This window comes from Sander lucioperca, chromosome 7, assembly GCF_008315115.2.
Source record: "Sander lucioperca isolate FBNREF2018 chromosome 7, SLUC_FBN_1.2, whole genome shotgun sequence".
Taxonomy (NCBI): Eukaryota; Metazoa; Chordata; class Actinopteri; order Perciformes; family Percidae; genus Sander; species Sander lucioperca.
In genome coordinates, this window is record NC_050179.1 from 38,104,293 (window position 1) to 38,125,448 (window position 21,156).

General features: G+C 41.4%; 1 protein-coding gene across 2 annotated transcripts in view; it reads right to left on the reverse strand.

Moving 5' to 3' along the window:
- Positions 1 to 21,156, reverse strand: part of ntrk3a (neurotrophic tyrosine kinase, receptor, type 3a) — a 137,852-nt gene that overhangs the window by 81,664 nt on the left and 35,032 nt on the right. For both annotated transcript variants that reach the window (XM_036003254.1, XM_031285500.2), the window contains exon 4: positions 10,958 to 11,029. In XM_036003254.1, coding sequence (XP_035859147.1) covers positions 10,958 to 11,029 — 72 coding nt within the window. The remainder of the gene's footprint in view (positions 1 to 10,957; positions 11,030 to 21,156) is intronic.

Consider the following 21,156-nt stretch of genomic DNA (forward strand, 5'->3'; position numbering starts at 1 on the left):
GGATCTTTGGCAGTGTGTCTTCAACACAAGCATGTTGAAAAACTAAGCCACCTCAGTGCTGTTGTTTTTTTGGGAGCCGCTTATATGAGTGGACAGAGATTCAAAAGCTTTTGGCCTTTTGCTGAGCGCTGTGGAGCCTAGATGGGCCACAGTACGACTCAGCACAAACAAGTGTCCCAAAATCTATAATGATGAATGTGAATGAGCTGAATGTCATGTTTCTGTCTGATGTTCACGTGTTGTACCTTTCAGTGTTTGTCAGTCAGACTCAGCTTGAAGCTCCAGATAAAATGACTTTTTTATTTTGACTATTGCTCATATGAAAAGTAATGTCATACGTTATTGGCAGGAATAGTTAGTTATGATAATATTACACTGATCATTCTAAGTTCATTGTCAAAAATGAATTGAACTATTAACCTGTCACGGGGGATCAACAGGTAATCATAATTAGGCAGTGATGTGAAAAAAATGAATGAAGTGTTTTAATAGTCTTTATTACCATTTCTCATGTAAACTACCAGTGTAATTGAGTGATTAGAAATGATGCAGAAAATGAGTCATTGCAGATTGGTGGGGAAGAGTTGCTGGGTAATTAAACAGGACTACTCAGATACCCACCAACATATTAATATAACTCATGTGTTGCTCTGTGATTCATCCAACAGTACACTTGTCTCTATGTGACTCCCTGTAAGCACCACCTAATTAAAGTTCTGTGATTAGTACATTCATCAAGGCCATAAAAACCATGTTGTTACCCCCCAGGTTGATCCGACTTTATCTGACGACATGCAGCAAATGCAATCTTTGCCACCAACTTAATTAAGTCCCTCATCTACCTGGCCACGGTAGTGAGATGTAAATTAGTTGTACCACTTTGTAGTGGAGATAACCTCTCTCTCATTTTTAAGGCACAGATAACCTCTCACTTTCATTAAGTAGCTAGGCAGATGGGGGAGGAGAAGGTGAAGACAGAAAGAGCAGGGAAAAACGTCATCCGTGGTGCTTCTGCTAAATACGTTGTTATGCCACTTTTACATTTATCGGATACTGTTGAGTAGAGAGTGTCAATGAAGTGAGAGCAGAGGGGATATTTGTAACCAGCAGGCCAGGTGACTTGTGTTAACTACACATTGGATTCACTGATTCACTAAAATGTCAATCTGAAATCAAACTGGTGATCTGAAGAGGATACAGTCTTCAACAAGTCCTCCAAATCTTACAGTCACACTGCTTGCTTGTTCCTACCCTCCTAAACACCCACAGGAGCGCTCCCTCAATTAGCGTTCCTAGCGGTGGCAGGAAATACGACCTGCTGAAGCATTCGCCATCCTTATACCACAGTTTTAAACACGTGGTTAACGTTGTGAAACGGTTGCAGGTTGGTTAGGTTTAGGCACAAAAATACTGGGTTAGGTTTAGAAAAAGATTGTGCTTTGGGTTGAAAGTAGCACTTTTTTTCATTACTTCACTTTTCGTTGAAATTTAGCAAAGTTTCAATTTAAAAGCCCAGCAGAACCTGTATGCTGGCATGACAACGCATCAGTGTTGACTAGTGATTGGTTAGGGAAAATCAAACCCTCCTCCCCCCCATGGAAATCGGTTAGAGTGGAGGCAAAGTCAGACCGAAGATGGAAACGGACATTTGTGTCTGATATCATGCAAACATTGAGCAGGAATTTCCTAAAAAACAATGTGTAAACTCAAAAGTAACGCATCACAATCAGCACTTTTGAAGGGTGTGTAAATCGCTATGATAACAAATGATGTTGTGGTGTTAAAGTAGATGTTCATATTTTTCAAAAGACCTTTGACTTGCATGGTGCACACAGTTGTGATAAAAAATAAGATATTTCACAGATGTCAGACATTAATATCTCTCCTCAAACAAAAGGCTTGTTAGCATTCCGTTAGCTGAATGACACAAAGTGTGGAGTTGAATATGAAAGGAAGCAGCTGACTCACTGAGGTCATTTTCAATTTCTGAGAAATCAATGGAGCATAAAAAACAATTCTGATCCAATTCAAGAATACACAGCACTGTACGTTCTTTCACCTGCAGTCACACTGTGACGTACAGACCTGTTTGAGGCTGAATACATCCTTGATGGAATGACACAAACAGATGGTCATTCACAAACAGATGCTGTCGGCTATGTGTGCGTGTGTGTGTGTGTGTGTGTGTGTGTGCAGGGCTGCCAACATTTCAAAGTAGTTTGGAATGAGATTCGGTGTAGATGAAGTCGGTGCATTTTATGAGTCGGTGAAGTTGTCCGACTTTCGAGTCGGAAGTCAACAGTTGTTTAAAGTGGTGCAACATAGCTATAGGAACTACAGGGACTTGGTGCTGAGCATCACTCAACTGTTGGAGCATAATGCCTTAAATCCTAAATCTGTAAAGTTCTAGATTTATGTTGGTATACTGGAATCTTGACATAAGTTCTGAAGCTAAATGTGTCTGAGTATAAACCAATATAACTTGTGTGTGTGTGTGTGTGTGTGTGTGTGTGTGTGTGTGTGTGTGTATGTGTGTGGCCCATACACTATCTGACTTTTTTTGTGGCTGTTTGTCAGGAGGCTTTCTCCTGCACAGCTGAGCAGCCGGCCTGTGGACCACTTCAGGACCGGGAGATGTTGATACACAACATGCATCAAGCACAGCCTGACCTTAAGAATTGATGTGCCCGGGATAACATTTTGACATTTCATAGATTCAGATATGATAGCCTGCACCAATGTGGAAAAGCTGTGTAAACATAGAGACAAAGTTAAAGCAGAGGCTGACTCTGTGTCCTCAGAGCTACTTGGAGCATTCTGTCCAATCTTTTTAACCAAACGACTAGTAGGCCACTGTTATTTTGAATATGACAATATTCTGAATTAGATACAGGCCATGCAAACATCATATTCCGTTTGGATATTCAGATTAAGGCCTTTTTCCAAATTTAGCATTTTCACATGAAGATGTGTGATATGTGGGTATTATTCTGGTTTTAAAAACATTCTTAAACATGTATACAGCACATTCAGAATCTGCGTCTCAATCAGGGTTTTTACTGCAGTTTGTGATAGTTTACGGCCTCCTGCCTGTTTCGGCTTATGGTCAGCTCTGTGCGTTGCTATGGTTACTGTTCACAAACCAACCAGCCATCAGTTTACAGGGCTGCGGTAGAGATGCATGGCCAAAAGAAAAGAAGGAGAAACACAGCTACTTTTAAACATAATCAAAGACTTGGATGTCAACAGGTTTTTGGATATGACCTTCTCAAGAAGCTGGTTGAAGGAATGAAAGAGGGACGCTGTGTTCACACACTCCAACAAGTCCTCCACCTCTGAAAAACAATCCTGTTTTGTACGGCTACATGTTAATGGGAATATTAGTGGAATATTCACTTTCATGGAAACAGCTTAGTTGGAATACTGTCTTTTTGTCTTTTAGAAATGCAAACAACTGAATATTATGTGCATGTAAACGTAGTCATTGACTGGAGACATTCATGGCTGACCCTGTTTTTCAGTCTGACATCCTGCTGTGTTGTAATACAGTATCATGATCATAAAATGTGCATGTTGTACAGTCTGTAATGTGGACTGCATTGTAGTGATACTGGACAGTTTCACATAACACTGAGTTGTGGTATGTGTGAGTATTTGTCCTGTTTAAAAAGCCTATAGCCAGTGCTATGTGACAGTGTGTGTGGGTTCTCTTGTTGAATTCAATGGTTAACGAGGGAGGAAGTGGACACAGTTTGTGTGTGGGTGATCTTAATCTCCACAGGGCTCAGCATGGTGTTGTGTGGCTGCTGCCTGTGTGAGAGCACTGAAAAGATATCCATTATCAGGAGTCACAGCAGGACCAGCGGGGCTCAACGCTGGCTGAATACAGGACAATACAGTATGTGTGATACTAACACACAGAAAGCAGCTCAATAACTTCCAATGGCTGCTGTCAACAGGAGGTGATGGAGGCTTTATCTGACAGGTGGAACTGAACTGACCCAAACTGGCTCCATTCAATCACAATCTATTAACTGAGCTCATTGAAAAACCAACAATTGAATTCAATATACTGGTATTAATGTGTTCTTGTTATCTTGATTGTGCAGAGACTCATGGACATTGAGCATGAGTCTCTGCATCAGAGTTTTCTGCGCATTTCTACTAGGTTTTTGCACACGCGCACACACACACACACACACACACACACACACACACACACACACACACACACACACACACACACACACACACACACACACACACGATAATTGTACATCTATTTTTGTCAGGACCCTCACTGACAAATTGCATTCCCTAGCCCTGTGCCTTAACCTTAACCATCACAATGAAGTGCCTAATACCTAAACAGAACCTATACGATGTTAACGTGAACCCAAACACCAAGTCTGTGTGTGTGAGTGTGTGTGTGTGTGTGTGTGTCTGTGTGTCTGTGTGTGTGCGTGTGTGAGAATACAACACTACTGTGAGAACTGCATCTTTGGATGAAGGATATAAATATATGTATATTATATATTCTTCTTTCTAAAATACATCCTCTGTCTCTGTCTCAGTCTCGTTTATGATTGTGTGGTGGTTTGGTTAGTAGGTGTAAAGTAAGACCTACTTCGAAGTACTGTATGAGAAGCAGGTACTGAAATGTTAATAGGTTTTACTGATTCATCAGGTGTCTTGAATGCAGGAGTAGAGAATCTGTAGCCTGGAATCGTGATCAGAATTGCGTGCGTTGTGCTGGACGGAGAATGCCTGTTACCCCCAGTAACCTGGTTCTCTTTGGCTGGAAATCTGTCTGAATGTGAGCGGAGCCAGACGTATCTGCCAGAGCAAATGAAACATGAGCTTGCAGATTTGCCTGGTTTCCAGGCTAGGGTAATTGCTTTATAATTGCAATATAAATCATGTAAAAAAATCTGATTTGGATCACACAGGTGGTGCAGGGGTGCACAGGTGAGATAAATACATTATACCAATAAAAGTGTGCCCTTATTTTTGAAATAACGGCATCAAGTGTGGAGAATCTCAACAGAGATCAGTCATCAAGACTAGAAGTTCCGAAACATTCCAAACATTTCATTTGATTTAATTTCAACTACATGTTGATGGAAAAATTCACAGCAAGGTCAAATCATTTTCAGCAGCTTTAGCGATGGAGCTGCTGTGGATCAAACGTGTGAGACGAGCACTCAGGCTGCCCAGGAAGATAACTACTGCTGTCTGGAAGTCCATAGAAAGTGGTTCAGGACATATCCACACTTAAAAGAGTCCAACTTCCACATATCTGCAGGATGTTCATTTCGTGACATTTGCTTCACTTATTTGCATCAATCTTTTCTGAAGTTTTATATTTTAAAAGGTTTGACTAAATCGAGTTTGGCAGCTGGATTAAAACACGGACTGAGACACGAGAGGTACAGAAGTAAGGGGAGGAGAGGGATGGAAATCAAATGATTGCTACACATAATATACTGTAATTGAAATAACCAATAGTTATAATAACTGTAGCTTTAACACATTAATTACAGCTAATATCTGTAATAGCTGTTAATCACTTGGTGTGAAAACATGAATCATATAACCAGAAATAGCTCCCACAGATCCAAAACTACAAACATTCACAGGAGCCAGGAAGCAAGTGTCGACCTCTAGTAACCTGTGTTTTAGGGTGTTACACTGTGTGTGTGTGTGTGTGTGTGTGTGTGTGTGTGTGTGTGTGTGTGTGTGTGTGTGTGTGTGTGTGTGTGTGTCTGTGTGTGTGTGTCACACACTGCACACTGCAAACAGCCCCAGCAGCCAGAACCAGCCCTGCTTTAAATATCCCAGATAGAATAGCTGGCAGCATTTTCACAGGCTCAAGTTGGCAGAACATGTTGTAACACACACACATACTGTATATTTATCTACATACTGCCTCAATGGCAGTGACACCCCTATCACAGTATCCACAGTCAGAGTCGCAACAAATCTTGCACTCCTGAAATATCACTGTTAAAATCAGTGGAACCAAGGATTATTAGATTTAGGCTATTAGTTTCTTATACCGTGGTCTGGGTGAATACTCGATTCTGATTGGCTGCAGGGTTTCCATTAAAAATGTATATACTAAACAGTCAGTTCCACCAGAACTCATTTAGTAGGTGTCCTACACCTACTAAATAAGTTCTGGTGGAACTGACAGTTTACCGTTCTAAATGAATGGGCTACATTGAAAGAGAAAGATTTTCCAACACTGTGTTGTCCTTCAGTGGCTCATCCTCTGAACACCACAGGAAGGTGCTAACACACAGCTGCAGGAAGTCAGTCACACTCTGAACTGACTTTGTTTCACAGCGATCATCTCTCATCCCGTTCGCTGTTCAGCTCTCTTCGTCAGGCTGCGGCCGACGGTAACGTTACACATGGAGGAGCATCTGTTCCTGAAAGTCTTGATATGGATTGGGGACAATAACATGGCTGACAGCTAGCATGTTTTGTTGTGAAACATACTGTCACATTATATTTACTGATTGCCAACTGTGCACGATGTTATTGACTTTCAATCTTGCTAGCATAGCGTTAGCTTTCTGGGTCATAGCTGTCTGAGCTGAAGAGTTCTCTGAACTGAGCGGACTATACATATCTCCTGTTGCTAAGGGTGGCAAGTCGTATCTAGGTCCATCCTATTTACTGGAGCAGTGAACAATGTTTGCCATCTAGTGGCTCAGGAAGTAAAGAGAATGCTTCATGAAGCATCACTAGGTATTACTCTAGCCCTAAGATGTAACCAGGGAAACAGAGTCATTGTTTGAAAAAAAACTTTAGATTTTAAATGCAAATCGCATTAAAATATAACTTAATGGTCTTAAAAAAAGTTCTTTGTCAAATGACCAGGGTATATGTGGGTTAATGCTCTTCGAGGTGTCCCTTATCATGTAATTATTTTTTAAGATCATTTTTTGGGCTTTTCCGCCTTTAATGGACAGGACAGGTGAGAAAGGAGAGAGAGAGGGGGAAGACATGCAGGAAATCGTCACAGGTCGGAGTCAAACCCTGGACCTCTGCGTCGAGGCATAAACCTCTAAATATATGTGCGCCTGCTCTACCCGCTGAGCCAACCCGGCCACCCTTATCATGTAATTAATGGACTCTGGCAGAGACGCTTCTATCCTCCCCGTTGTCCATTGAGTCCTGATAGTGGACACCTCATCAGACATTTAACATTACATAACAACTTACTCTTACACTACACATGATTGCAATATTCGTTGGAATGTGGGCTGGCCTTGAAGAGGGCAAAATTGGCTCATGTGTATTTACAATCAGTGCCTGGTTCATCAGCAAATTCATTCTGAGCTTTCAGATATGCTGCTCTACTCTCAGAGTAATTAACTGGTGTCATTTAATACGTTCAGAGAACTCATTGAGAACATAATCTAAGCTGTACATGTTTCAGCAGTGATGCTGTTGAATAATACATTATACAACTTGCACCTGATGAATTAGTCTTGTTATGACTATAATAATGTTTTATTGCTGGATATTTTCAATTCTACCTTTGTATTATGATTTGTTTTTATGATGTAAACTCTCTTTTCTTTCCAAGTGTGTATAAAATTGTAAATATATACAGATCTCAAATTATTATTAGCATAACCAGTTGAAACAAGTTGTTGCCAGGGACTGCCTTGACTACTGTATATGACTATGCTACAGCAGATTAGCTGCAGTCAGCTGAGTGCTGGCCAAATTAATTCATCATTTCTAGGTTCTAGGTTTAGGGGTGTATTATTGAATTACATAGAACATGGTTAAATATAGTTTTTGCACACATAGAATTGCTATTGCAGCTGTAAAGATAACACCAGGGGCATCAGGCTGTAGAAAGTGAGAGAGCACCATCTGTTGATTCCAGCACCATAATTAATTTGCTGTAGATTAGTTGTTGCTTTTATTTGCTGGTATTTTAAGAGGTAGAGAAAGTGACGTATGGTCTATTTGGCATTAGTCCAAAATGCTCTGAGTGAGATATAGTGGTACTGGCAGAGTAGTATGTAACATTTTATTTGTGGAGGACGATGAAACCTGTAAGCTGCAGTTCAGAGCTTGTACTCACTTCACATCCTTTAGCAGAATTGTGTGTGTCATTGGGATAAAAATAATTGTGGTACGGGATACTGGCAAGGCATAGCATGACGTTATGGTATGACACAGCATCATAAGATAGGATGTGGAGGTATAGAATATGGTGTATGGTAAACATTACATTTTGCCTCTCATTTACTCCCTTTGTTTCAAAGTTGATGTTATCATCCAACGCACCTGCACAGAAGAAGTTTGGATGTGCGAGTTGTTTCTTCAAAAAGCCCACATTCACACACCGATCGCAGCGAGCTACCATGCAAGGTAACCCTAACCCAGGACACTGGGACATGTGGACAGGTAGAGCTGGGGACAGGACGGCCAACCCACTCTACCTCCTGGACCACTGTATATTGGTATATATGACAGAAAATCATATGCTGATATATGAAATCATAATCCGTGACATCATATGATATGACATAATATGTGACATGACATCATATGATATAACATCATATTATTTGACATGACACAATATGGCATTCTATTTTATCAAATGACCTGACATGATATAATGGAATATGATGCGACGTCTTCTGACATGATAATAAATTGAAAATCATATGTATCTCGACGATTTTTAAAATCGATGATTTGCCCTAGAATCAATATCTTTTATTTCTTTATTTTTTACCAATGATTGACCTAAATGTTTTCTGTTTCTACGGTACCGCCGACGGCGACTACATCATATCTCCAGCAAAAGGCAGAAAATGCAGAAAACCATGTTATGTTCTTTACAAAGTAAATAAATGTCAGACTGACACATGTGATGTGCATTGTTCTTAGAAAACAAATAGTTTTTAGAAATGTCTCATGATATATTGTCTCTTGTAATAATACTGCATGTGACATGACACACCATGACATGATGAACGGTTGACTTTCAGGCCAGTTCTCCTTTTTCATATCAAAGTTGGCTGCTGACGTAAAAATATAAAGGCCATTTTGATGCTGTCACTTCAATTTAGAATTTCTCAGATTCATGTCCCCCCTCACTGATGCTATCTGTGAAAGTCACATCATAAAAAATCAAAATATCCGAGAGCCTGCATGTTGTCGTGACATGATCCAACCACAGCTTCATACCGTCCAGTTAAGGTGAAGCCTCACACTCTTCCTCTCCTTCCCTCTTCCTTTGATGTGCCAGCTTTTTCTCTGCTATCTGCCCAGATCACAGGGCGTACAAAATAGTTCAGCCCAGTACATTTAGCTGCTGTCCTCACTGAGGAGCAGTAATTTAGGTCATGAATCATGCAGGGCACATAAAAGATAAAACTAAAAGATAAAACAGTATGGCTTAAAAAGCCGCTAAGGTCATATTCAAAGATTAAAGCATCTATGTTGCTTCAGTTTAGTGGAGACAGAACTGATGGTGGTTTATATGAGATGGAATTGGGTAAAAGCAACAGCAACAGACAGCAATAGGTGTGTTACTCAAGAGCGGTTGGGACATCCTGAAGTAAAATACCAGGACAGAGGATTCAGCAGAATGAATGTGGATATACTCCCAGTACAGAACGCATGTGTGTTTCTCCATGATACATATATATAAAGATATATAGTTTCAAACAGCAACAGCAGCATTATGTCAAGGACTTTGAAACAAGGACACGGTAATCACAAGAGGAAAAGAGAAAAAACAAAGCATTGCACTAAAAGCTTTGAAATGGAAATGAAGTGTAACATGTTACCTAACTGAGGAAGTCTACTGCCACTAGAGACACGTAGAGAGACCCTCCCCCTTTCTATTTCAATCTTTGATATGAAGACTTGCAGCTTACCGTCAACATAGGTCTAATTATTATAACTAGTCAAAATGATTGTTTGTTTGTTTGGAGCAGGCCGATTGCTTGGCCTGTGGTATTCCTGCTTGAAGCTTTCTCCAGAACCATTGTACCTCAAAATGACTTAGAGGAGGACCCCAAACCACTTAATATGCAACTCTACTGTTTAGCCTACTACTGACTCACAGTGTAGTCCTACTTCAGAGGAAAACATATTGTACCACTACATTTACCTGACAGAGAACGTTGCAGATTCAGAAATTACTTACAAAATATCACAATTAAAAAGTGGAGTAATCTGACATTTGCCTTATGGACTAATAGCGGTGTGCCATGCGGAAGAAAAGGTGGAAGGCAATGAAAATAAAGAGAGTTTTTGTTTAACTACATTTAAGTGGTGTCTATTTGGTTTTTGCATGTTGATATCGCCACAGTCAGCATATAATGACGGCGGTGTTGTGTCATCTCGTCATTATTATCGTTAACAAATTGAATACTTCAGCAGAGGTGTTCATTTCCAGACACTCCATTGTTCCGACTTCTCAATAAGCCGAACAATTCCCTTTGGTCCTACAGCCCACTAGCCGGAGTCCCTTTGTTTGGAAAAAATAAACCCTCTGCTCCGACATCCCATTGTTCCGACCATGGGACCAAAGGGAATTTTTTGGGTTATTGAGAGGTTGGAACAATGGAGCGTCGGAGAAATAACATGGCACCTTCCAAACAAGCTTAGTGGCTTGACTGTTAACGTTGAAGTATGGATTTGATTCGCGGGTGTATTTTGCTGACGGTAATGTTATTAGTGTTATAAGTTAGCAGCACACTCAAACAACTGGACCCAGGGTGAGCATAGAGGGTGAGTCTGAGTGAGAAGGTAGAAGTGGTGAATTTACAGCTCCCAGCAAACTTAATACGATGTAGTGGCTATACGATCTAGTAATGGCAAAAATGCCTTTTTAATGAGTTTCCTCTAAGCAAAATGATCCAAGTTTATTGTGCCAGCTATAGCTAAAAAACAATGGTCCACTTACAGTTCGAAGAGCTGCAGATGTTCAAAGATCTGCCAGGACAGTGTGGTCAACATGGGGTTCTTGGACAGGTTTCTAAGGGAGAGAGGGAGACAGAGACATTACATCATTATGATATTATATGACATCATATTACAGACCTCTCCTATCGCCCATGCATTATTGTTTTGCTCTCAGCCATGCAACATCTTTTCATCACACCATACGCCACACTCATGCATTCACGCAACCTCTTCACTGACTTACACCTCATGCTGCTACCACTCATCTGAGTCACATACGAGCAAATAAATCTGATTTGGGCGAATTTAGGGTTAACCCAGTCTGAACGCGTGTGAAGTTGTTTGGATGAGTGGTTCTGGAGAAAGCTGCAGGCAGCAACAACACAGACCAAACCAGCCCTCCCCCAACAGGCCCGTTTTCAACGGGCTGCACTAGTAAAAATCCATGATATCTATCTACAGTCTTCCAGAGGAGGGACACAGTCACTGTTCACTCACACGTCAGTCTCAAGTCAAGACCAACATGCCCCTGGTAAAGTTCAAATTCTAAACATTGGGTTTCAAGTCCTAAACAAGTTCTTGTGTGCAGTCCGTGTAGTACCTATCAGTTCAACATTCCACGTAAAAAATTGAAATTCTCTCGATTAAATATGAGCACAAAATATGAGCTGTTGGCAGCTGGAGCCCTAACACATCGTCTAAAAATATCTTTCAAACTAATGCAAGCTTGAAAACACACATTCAAGATGCTCCATCTGTTAAGAGTGCCACTGCATTAAAGAGTTAAGGCCCATGGAGTAATCAGCTGTTCCCAAGTCTCTGATGTCATTGTCTTTCATTTTGATCGTATCAGGGTTTCCATCACCAACACAGAGTGTTATAAATGCAAACAAATTGAGGATTTAGCCAACATTACACACACACACACACACACACACACACACACTGTTAGGCCTGCTGCTCCTAGTTAGCTTCTCTGTCTCTCCTCTCTCCCTCCCCTCTGTCTGTCCTAATTGCAGGAGTGGAGTCTGGTGTACCACAATTAACCTCTGCTTCATATACCCGGTCATTCCTCCACTCTGCGTCAGGTCATAGTCTCGCTTCTGACAAACCTTGCTACCTGTTTTTGTCATTTGTGTATTTGCCTGTCCTGATCCTTTCTTTTGTGCCTCAGCTACTATTGGAACCTGACTCCTGCTACCGCTTCACTCCTGCCATCCACCGGACCAGACAGCCACCACTGGACCTCACCACTAGCCGACCGCTGTATTACTCTGACGGAACAACTCCTGCCCGGAACCCACTGGACCTGTTCGCCTCCCTGGAAACCTGGTCTTGCTTTTCCTCTTTCCGGAAACCTGGACTTGTACTTAAGTACTTTGAATAAACCTGTTAATTCACACTCTGGCTCTGCATCATGTCTGCATTTGGGTTCTGCTCTTCATTCAAACGTAACACACACACACACACACACACACACACACACACACACACACCCTCGTAAAACATAACCGAAGCACAAGTGTCCATCTCCATGGCAACATAAAGCCAACTATGAAGAGGTGCTCAGGCAGTTGGATTGGAGGGATGAGACACCCACTGCAGTCCAATTCACCCCTGTATTAACAGTGATTAGTGTGTGTGTGTGTGTGTGTGTGTGTGTGTGTGTGTGTGTGTGTGTGTGTGTGTGTATCACAGCCTGAAATATCATAAACACACATCAGTGAGCTACACTGCTGCACTGACATGTTCCCACACACACCGTCCTGCTGCTGCCACAAATACTCATCCTCTGCTTAACATACTATAGACACTATATATCATTCATTTGTGAAATAACAGCTTGGTTGATGAAATGTTGAGTAAATTAGATGATTGACTTCTGATTTTAGGTTAGGTTAGGTTATTTTAGGTTTTCAGGTGGTGATAGATAACAATAACTGACTGTCAAAAGATATACTGTAAACGTGATTCAATAGATCATTTTCTCATTAGAATTGTTGTAAAGAGTTACCACACAACCTCTATTCCAGTCATGAAAACATGCTCAATCACTGACACACATTTCAATATCTTCTCCCTTTGTTTGGTGACACAATGAGAGCAGTTGATACTGATTGTTCGGCTGAGAGGTGAGAGAGTGGAGCTGGATGAAAGACAGTCAGGGACAGAAATAGAAAAATAGCAAGTTAAAGACAAAAAAACAGAGGGTGTAGAAGAAGACAAACGAGGAGAAGGAGGTGAGACTGATGGTGAGAATGAGAAAGAGACTCGCGGGAGAACAACAGGAGAGACTTTCTCTGCAAAGTCACCTTCAAACCTGGTCAACACACACAGAGAGTGGCTGTGCAATATAAAAGCACAACTTTGAAATACTGTGTGTGGGTATCTCCATTTTGTGCTACCTTATACTCACTCTACTGTAGTAGTACTTCCATGCAGGCAGTGACCTCGTCTTTTAAAATGAATGAACTGTTTTTTCTCTCAAACCAGCCACCACCAACATCTGTGTTTATACTCCATTTTGCACATGGTTCCATTCTATTGTAAAAACTGACCTACCACAACATGGGTGCAATCTGCTTAATGCTGCTGCACAATCTGCAAAGAGATAAAACGTGAACCCTCACAGGCCCAACGAGGGGGTAGAGGGGTTCAGAGGGCCCTTGGGCTCCTTGGTGCTATGAGCTGATTTTAATGAGGAAGGGTCGGAGACTGACATCCCATCAGCACTCAGTATATCTGGGCAGGTTTTTTGCGTGTATATACATTATGCAGGTTTATTCAGAGAAACATTGAGATGACGATGAGTTACAGTTACTCCATGTTACCATGCAAATTCTACGTGCCTTGTTAAGTGTCTGCATTCAGAGAAAACACACATACACACACACACACACACACACACACACACACACACACACACACACACACACACACATACGTCTCTCTCCCTAAGGCCTGAGAGCAAACATGTTTAGATATCAGCTGTGAAGAATGAATCATCAGCTTGTGTTTGGAGTAGTTTGGTCCCAGAGGTTTGAATTCATGCTCATAAATCAAGATCACATGCTTGTTACTTGCGACGCCTTCACACGGGAATAAACATGCTTTGTAACTCACACACACACACGCAGCGTTGAGGGACATTATATGATTTGGGATTGGAGGTATTTTTGCTTTAGTTACTAAAGTGAAAAAAGTGCCAAAAGTGAAGGTTTTGCTTTTTCAGATACATAGATTTGAGCATGACTCAATATCATTAATGTTAACGTAATGTGGCTTCGGTTTGGGAGCATCCCTATAATGTGGAGACTGAGAGCCACAGTGCAGTCAGATGCAGAGTGATGCTGGTACTGTGCCAGGAGAAGAGCTTCTCTGCTTTAAATATACACAGAGACAGACACACACACACACACACACACACACACACACACACACACACACACACACGCACACACACACACACACACACACACACACACACACACACACACACACACACTCAGGCCTCTACATGCAGGAGGAGTCCTCTGAAAAGGTCGACTGACTACAGTAAGGCAGAAAAGGACAGCCTCATATTTAAAACACACTGTGTGAGTGTGTGTGTGTGTGTGTGTGTGTGTGTGTGTGTGTGTGTGTGTGTGTGTGTGTGTGATATAACAATTTAGAATGAGCAATGAGGGAAATTAGTCATGACCATGAGAAGGTCAGGGGCTTTGTGTGTGTGTGTGTGTGTGTGTGTTTGTGTGTTAATCTTGTTTACAGTGGTGTGTGTACTTGTACAGTGTTGGTGTGTGAGTGTGCGCATGCTGTGTGCATGTACATGTGTGTTAGAACCCTACAGTATGTGTCTCTATCTCCGTCACACACACATATTACGGAATAAAAATACTAATAATAACAATAATACTAATAATAGTGTGTATAATATAAAGCCACAATTTACCTTCAAGCATCCTCCAGTATAAGGCTGTGCATGTGTGTGTGTGTGTGTGTGTGTGTGTGTGTGTGTGTGTGTGTGTGTGTGTGTGTGTGTGTGTGTGTGTGTGTGTGTGTGTGTGTATTGATATTGTAGTGCTGCATTGAAGGGAAACTTTCACAAGAGACAGATTTTATAAAGTAAGAGGACGAGGCTGAGATGTCCTGACTTGTACGGGTCAACTTTCAAAAACACTGGCTCCTATCCTCCAGGCCTGGTAAATGGCCACATCCTTCAAACTCCATCCATAAACTCAGAAGAGTTTTCGGTCTTAAGCTGAATTCGATATAACCTAATGGCATCATTGGGTTAATTTCTAATACTTTAAACATAGACTCTGTAGTTCTGTAGTTCTATGACACAACGCTAAAACATATTGTAACAGTAGTACAAGTGGAGAAGAGTGTAACAGTAGTATGAGTGGGGAAGAGTCTGAGTCCTAAGTAATTATTTATTTTATTGTAGTATTGTTTGGTCTGTATTTTCTTGTTGAGTTCTGAGTTGTGGGTTTTAATGTCTATATCTAGTGTATCATTAGGTTTAACTTGTTTGCGAGACAACTCTGTTGTTGCTTGATTGAAGATTATTGTTAATGTGTGATTTTTGTATATATATATATATATATGCACAGTTTGACCTATCTGAGATTGTGATTATTTCTTCAGGTTGGACTTTGAACGGATCAAAAGATAAACTGCTACAATATGGGCATGTCTTCAATATAAATCATAAGTATGTGCATGCATGTGCTGTTTCATACAGTACAGTACACGCAGTACACATAGTACATACAGTACATAGTACTGTGCATGTCAATACTGTAGATAAACAGTAGAGGAGAAATGACTGCTATAAAAACATTACTGAATAAATAATTGATACAGTTTCTGTCTGCTGCATTTCTTTCTGAGTCTCCACAGGGGGTTCCTACCACTGCTGCCTAACAGAGCCCACATACAACACACATACAACACACACACACACTTCATAAAAACCTTGATTGATAGAACGAGTAAAAAAGTAGAATGCATTAAAATGAACTTTTTGTTTTCAAAAGTATTCTGTACAATTCCCCAAACACGTTTATTCACACACAGAAATAATTTAATAGGCTCTGTGCTTCTGTGGAGACCGCATAAGCTTTGAAAACGTGCACACACACACACACACACACACACACACACACACACACACACACACACACACACACACAGGTTATATTGATTTACTCTCAGACACATTTAGCTGCAGAACTTATGTCAAGATTCCAACATACCAACATAACTGTAAAACTTTTTTAGATTTAGGATTTAAGCATTACGCTCCATTTGAACAACAGTTGAGTGATGCTCAGCACCAAGTCCCTGTAGTTCCTATAGTTATGTTGCACCACTTTTAGACAACTGTTGACTTCCAACACAAAAGTCGGACAACCTCACAGTACCCCGAGCAAAGCCGACCTCAGAATCCAACATTGTCTGCAGTCTGTCTGCAGAGCTGGTGGATGGAGAAACCAACACAGGAGTGTCCAGCTTGGAAGACAGTAACTTCGAAGGAAAAAACACCGTCAAACGTGGTGTTGAAGAACCTGTGTGAGGCCTTCTTACTGGAGAGAGATCAGAGAGCTTCAGAGGCTCTCTGGAGTCTGCACTCTGAGAAACTCAAACTCTTCTGTCTGGACCATCAGCAGCCAGTTTGTGTTGTCTGCAGAGATTCAGAAACACACTCCAACCACAGATTCAGACCCATCGATGAAGCTGCATGACAACACAAGAAGGAACTTCAGGAAACTCTGGATTCCTTAAAGATGCAGTAGGTACGACTTATAAAACTAACTTTTTGTCATATTTGCTGAAACTGACCCTATGTTCCAGTAGAACTACATGAAGCAGGTAATTTAAAAAAATAATCTGGCTCCTCTGACACCACCTACAGCCTGTAGTGCAATTTGCAAAAATCCACAGCTCCCTGTTCAGATGCTCCTATCATGGCCAGGGGGGGTGTCTAACTGCGTGTCAATCACTGCTCATGCACACGCATTCATTCTCTCTTGTGGGGGGAGGGGCTTAGGAGACTGTTTGGGCTTTAGCAGAAAGGGGGGAGGGACTGACAAGTTGTCGATGTTCAAATTTTTTGGCTAAGTCCTGGATCTTCACAATCCTACCTACAGCACCTTTAAAGGAGAAGTTAAAGGTTTTTGATCAAACAGCAGAACACATGAAGGTCCAGGCCCGATGCACAGAGACGCAGATTAAAGATCAGTTTAAGAAGCTTCACCAGTTTCTAGAAGAGGAAGAGGAGGCCAGGATGGCTGCACTGAGGGAGAAAGAGGAGCAGAAGAGTCAGAGGATGAAGGAGAAGATGGAGGCTCTGAGCAGAGAAATAGCAGCTCTTTCAGACACAGTCAGAGCCACAGAGGAGCAGCTGAGAGCTGAAGACGTCTCATTCCTGATCAACTACAAGGCTGCAGTGGAAAGAGTCCAGCAGCGCCCCCTGCTGGATGATCCACAGCTGATCTCAGGAGCTCTGATAGATGAGGCCAAACACCTGCGCAACCTGAGCTTCAACATCTGGAAAAAGATGAAGAACATGGTCTCCTACAGTCCTCTGATTCTGGACCCAAACACTGCTGATTCAAGACTCTGTCCTGTCTGACGATCTGAGCAGTGTGAGAGGGGGAGAGAGACAAGTGCTTCCTGAGAATCCAGAGAGGGCTGGATACTGGACTGTCCTGGGTTCTGAGGGCTTTTTTAACTCAAAGGGTATCACAGCTGGGATGTCGAGGTTGAAGACAGTACATACTGGTCACTGTTAGCAGAGTCTGTCCAGAGGAAGGGAGACATACTGTCTGGATTATGGGACATAACGTTCAATCAAGATGAAATTGAAACTAAAGGTAAATACAGAGCATTCTCTCAACAGATGGAGACACTGTTCTCAGACTGCAGTCGACGCCCCACAGGCTCAGAGTGTGTCTAAACTGGAAGAGAGAAGCTCTGTCATTGTATGATTCTGATACTAACAGACCCATTCACTCCTCCACACACACTTTCAATGAGAGGCTGTTTCCATACTTTTGGAGTAATGATAAACTCTCAATATTACCAATGAATGTCAGTGTGAAAGTTGCAATGCCTGAAATGAGACGGTCACCGGAGTACTCTTCAACTGAGTACTGAGTACTTTGACGATTTACTGCCTACGGCCACCTCCTGTGGTGAATAGGTATGCTAGAGGTCTGCAAGCTGAGTCCATTTGGGCTGGTCTCGAGCCTTTTTTTTATAAATTGTCTTTTTGAGAATAAGCGCAAACCCGAATAATATGTGCATGTAAACACAGTCACTAATCAGATATCATTTGATGTAGCTGTAACACTTGTTGTTACAGTGATTGTCATTTGTGCTGTTGGTCTTTTGATTATCTATTAAGTCAAAGTGTTTCATTTCTATTTGTATAGGTATGTACAGAGGGTGTCTGGTTTGTCAGCAGTTTGAATGAGGCAGATCTATAATTCCGTATTCTGCTCTGCACTATTGATGTCAGTTGTGTGAGTGTGTTACAGAGGCCTGTTTGTTCTATCAAGCTTGAAAGTATTCTGAGAGGACGGGCATGAATGGGAAAACTGCACTAAGAGAGCGAGAGAGAGAGAGAGAGAGAGAGAGAGAGAGAGAGAGCGAGAGAGAGAGAGAGAGAGAGAGAGAGAGAGAGAGAGAGAGAGAGAGAGAGAGAGAGACGTCCATGTAAAAATCGGAGATTTGAAGAAACTGGCAGCCTTGATATTTACCTGCAGTACACCCTGTTGAATTGGGCATAAATTTGACCTCTGGCATTTCAAGTGATGGTGTCTGTGCACCGTGGGCGGTTGTGAATTGCTCTTAAGCTGTAACATGAATTAAAAAACAGGATCACAATATTAAACATGTTGGTATTGATGTACTGAACTACAACTCTAACTTAAACATAATTTCCCCATATTATTACATATTAGCATAATCTCTTTTTTCCATAGACTCACTGCTCAATGGGAATAGCATTAATGCTGTGTGAATATGTTATCATTCAATAAACACATTATTGAACATTAAATCATTTCAATCAGAAAGAGCAGCTGCAGGAGACGCAGATGTAGAGGTATTAAAAGTGATAACTGTAGCAGATGACTAATACTGCTGAGACGTGTTACTCTGCAGCAGCAGTAGTAGCAGAAGCAGTAGCAGATGTAGAAGTATTAGTAGCAGTATGAAGAGTTCAACATGGTTTAAGCATACGTCTGTGCCCCATCCATACTGCCAATGCACTCAAACCATGGGTGTTACGAGAACCAAGACTCAGTTACCAAGTCAATGCTAAAAACTCTAAATGCTGATTGTTGTTAATTGTCAATAAAGTATTTCTTATCTTATCTTATCTTGTCATGGTGACAACATGCGACATAAACTTTTACGCAGCTCGCTGGAAGAAGAGCGGCCTGACGCAGCAGTAATAGGACAGATAAATTCAGAGACAGATGTTCATCCCCTGGACATCTACCCAGCTGAGCTAACATTAGCTACAGTGAACAACACATCAGCCTATCGTGTCGATCAGGTCTGCAGATGGCAGCTATGTCATTTTAAATAAAGTCATTATTTTGTCTTATTTGGGCTATAATTTATGTAACTAGGTGTTAACTTATTTGTTCTTTAACTCTTAATTTACCCTACTCTACTACTCTGTGCATTGAACGTCATGTCAGTGTTTAAAACGGTCAAATGTCCAACGTATTTCATACCTTATTAATAATTAATCGATTAACGATTGTTAAGGCGGCCGACTATCAATTAAAGACATTGCTTAGAATTTGCAGGACAGTCCTGAACTGGTGATATTTTCTATGTTCCATGAATGATGGTGTACCACCTGGCACAATGCTTGAACCACTACTCTTTTCTTTACTTATACAGGTGTGTTTTCTTAGAATTTCTCAAGGGAGATGTTCAAAATCACAGCTTTATCCTGCACTGCACAACACATCTGGGGGAAACTGATGAAAAGTTATTGAGGGTGAACTTTGCTGAATATTGAGCTAAAACAAAGTAGTTGGTTTAGTCGTAGCAGTGTTGGTGATAGTCTGGATCGACAACAGTTCAGGATAGTTCCGTTGGAAGTTCCTCCGGATGTCCCTCACATTCCACATCTGTGTTTACTTTAATCTCCGGTCGCATCGAGCCACATTAAATGCAACCTCTGAACACTGTTACACACTGAAAATGTTTTCGGGAAACAACAACAAACTATTAACTAGCAAGCTACACGCTGAAAATGTGAAGTTTTAAAGAAAATTTGGATCGTGCAACAAGGCAGACCTGCTTGGTTCTTTTGGGGAATGATTGTAAAGATTTACAAAGAATATGTTAAGGGAATTTACTCTCTAACAGGGCCGTTTAGGAGCGCTTAGTGGGATGTGGACAAAATACACACAGCGATACACTGGTAAGAGCAATGTATCCAGCAAATTTATATAGCTCACGTTACTGTATTGTGTCAACATATAACTTAATTTAATATTGTATGTGGCTTTTTCTATTGCAGTGTGCAAATGATCCACCAAAACAAGTTCCTTCCAGAGACCAATTTGAAGAGCCACTGTTGCTGCGTCCGTTGCTGCATCCGGAGCTTAGCGCAGCCCAAGACGATTGTGATTGTTTTTTACAAAATGTAAACACCCCAGAGCGTTTTTTTCCTCTATCCAGGAGTGTATGCTCCTGATGTCTGACCTTTCTCAGTGCCGTAGAGATAGAGCTGACAATGCGAGACTATGGTTGTGATGACAAGGAGTCCTCCTGTAGTGGCCGTGTGTCTGTGTTCGTCTCTCTGCTGTGGTCACACATTCTCCTTTGATTGGAGCTCCATCTGTGTCCCTCCTCTCCTGTCAGCTGGTGATGTAACAATGTTTATTATTCATAGCTGCTGAGATCATGGCCCTCATCAGTATTCCTCTCAGGACAGGAGGAAAGAGAAGAGAGAGCCAGAAAGACACATTTCATTTATATTTATATTTCCATTTCTATCTCTGTTTTTTTTTCTGATTACCCTTCAGTGCTTCCTGAGGAGCACTGCCTTATACTGTATATTACAGCTTCCATCTGACTTCATGCTGTTGCTCTTTTGGCCTTATTGGAAGCCTTTCTCTGTATCTGACACAGAGAATTACTAAAACACAGAGGCATCGTTAATTC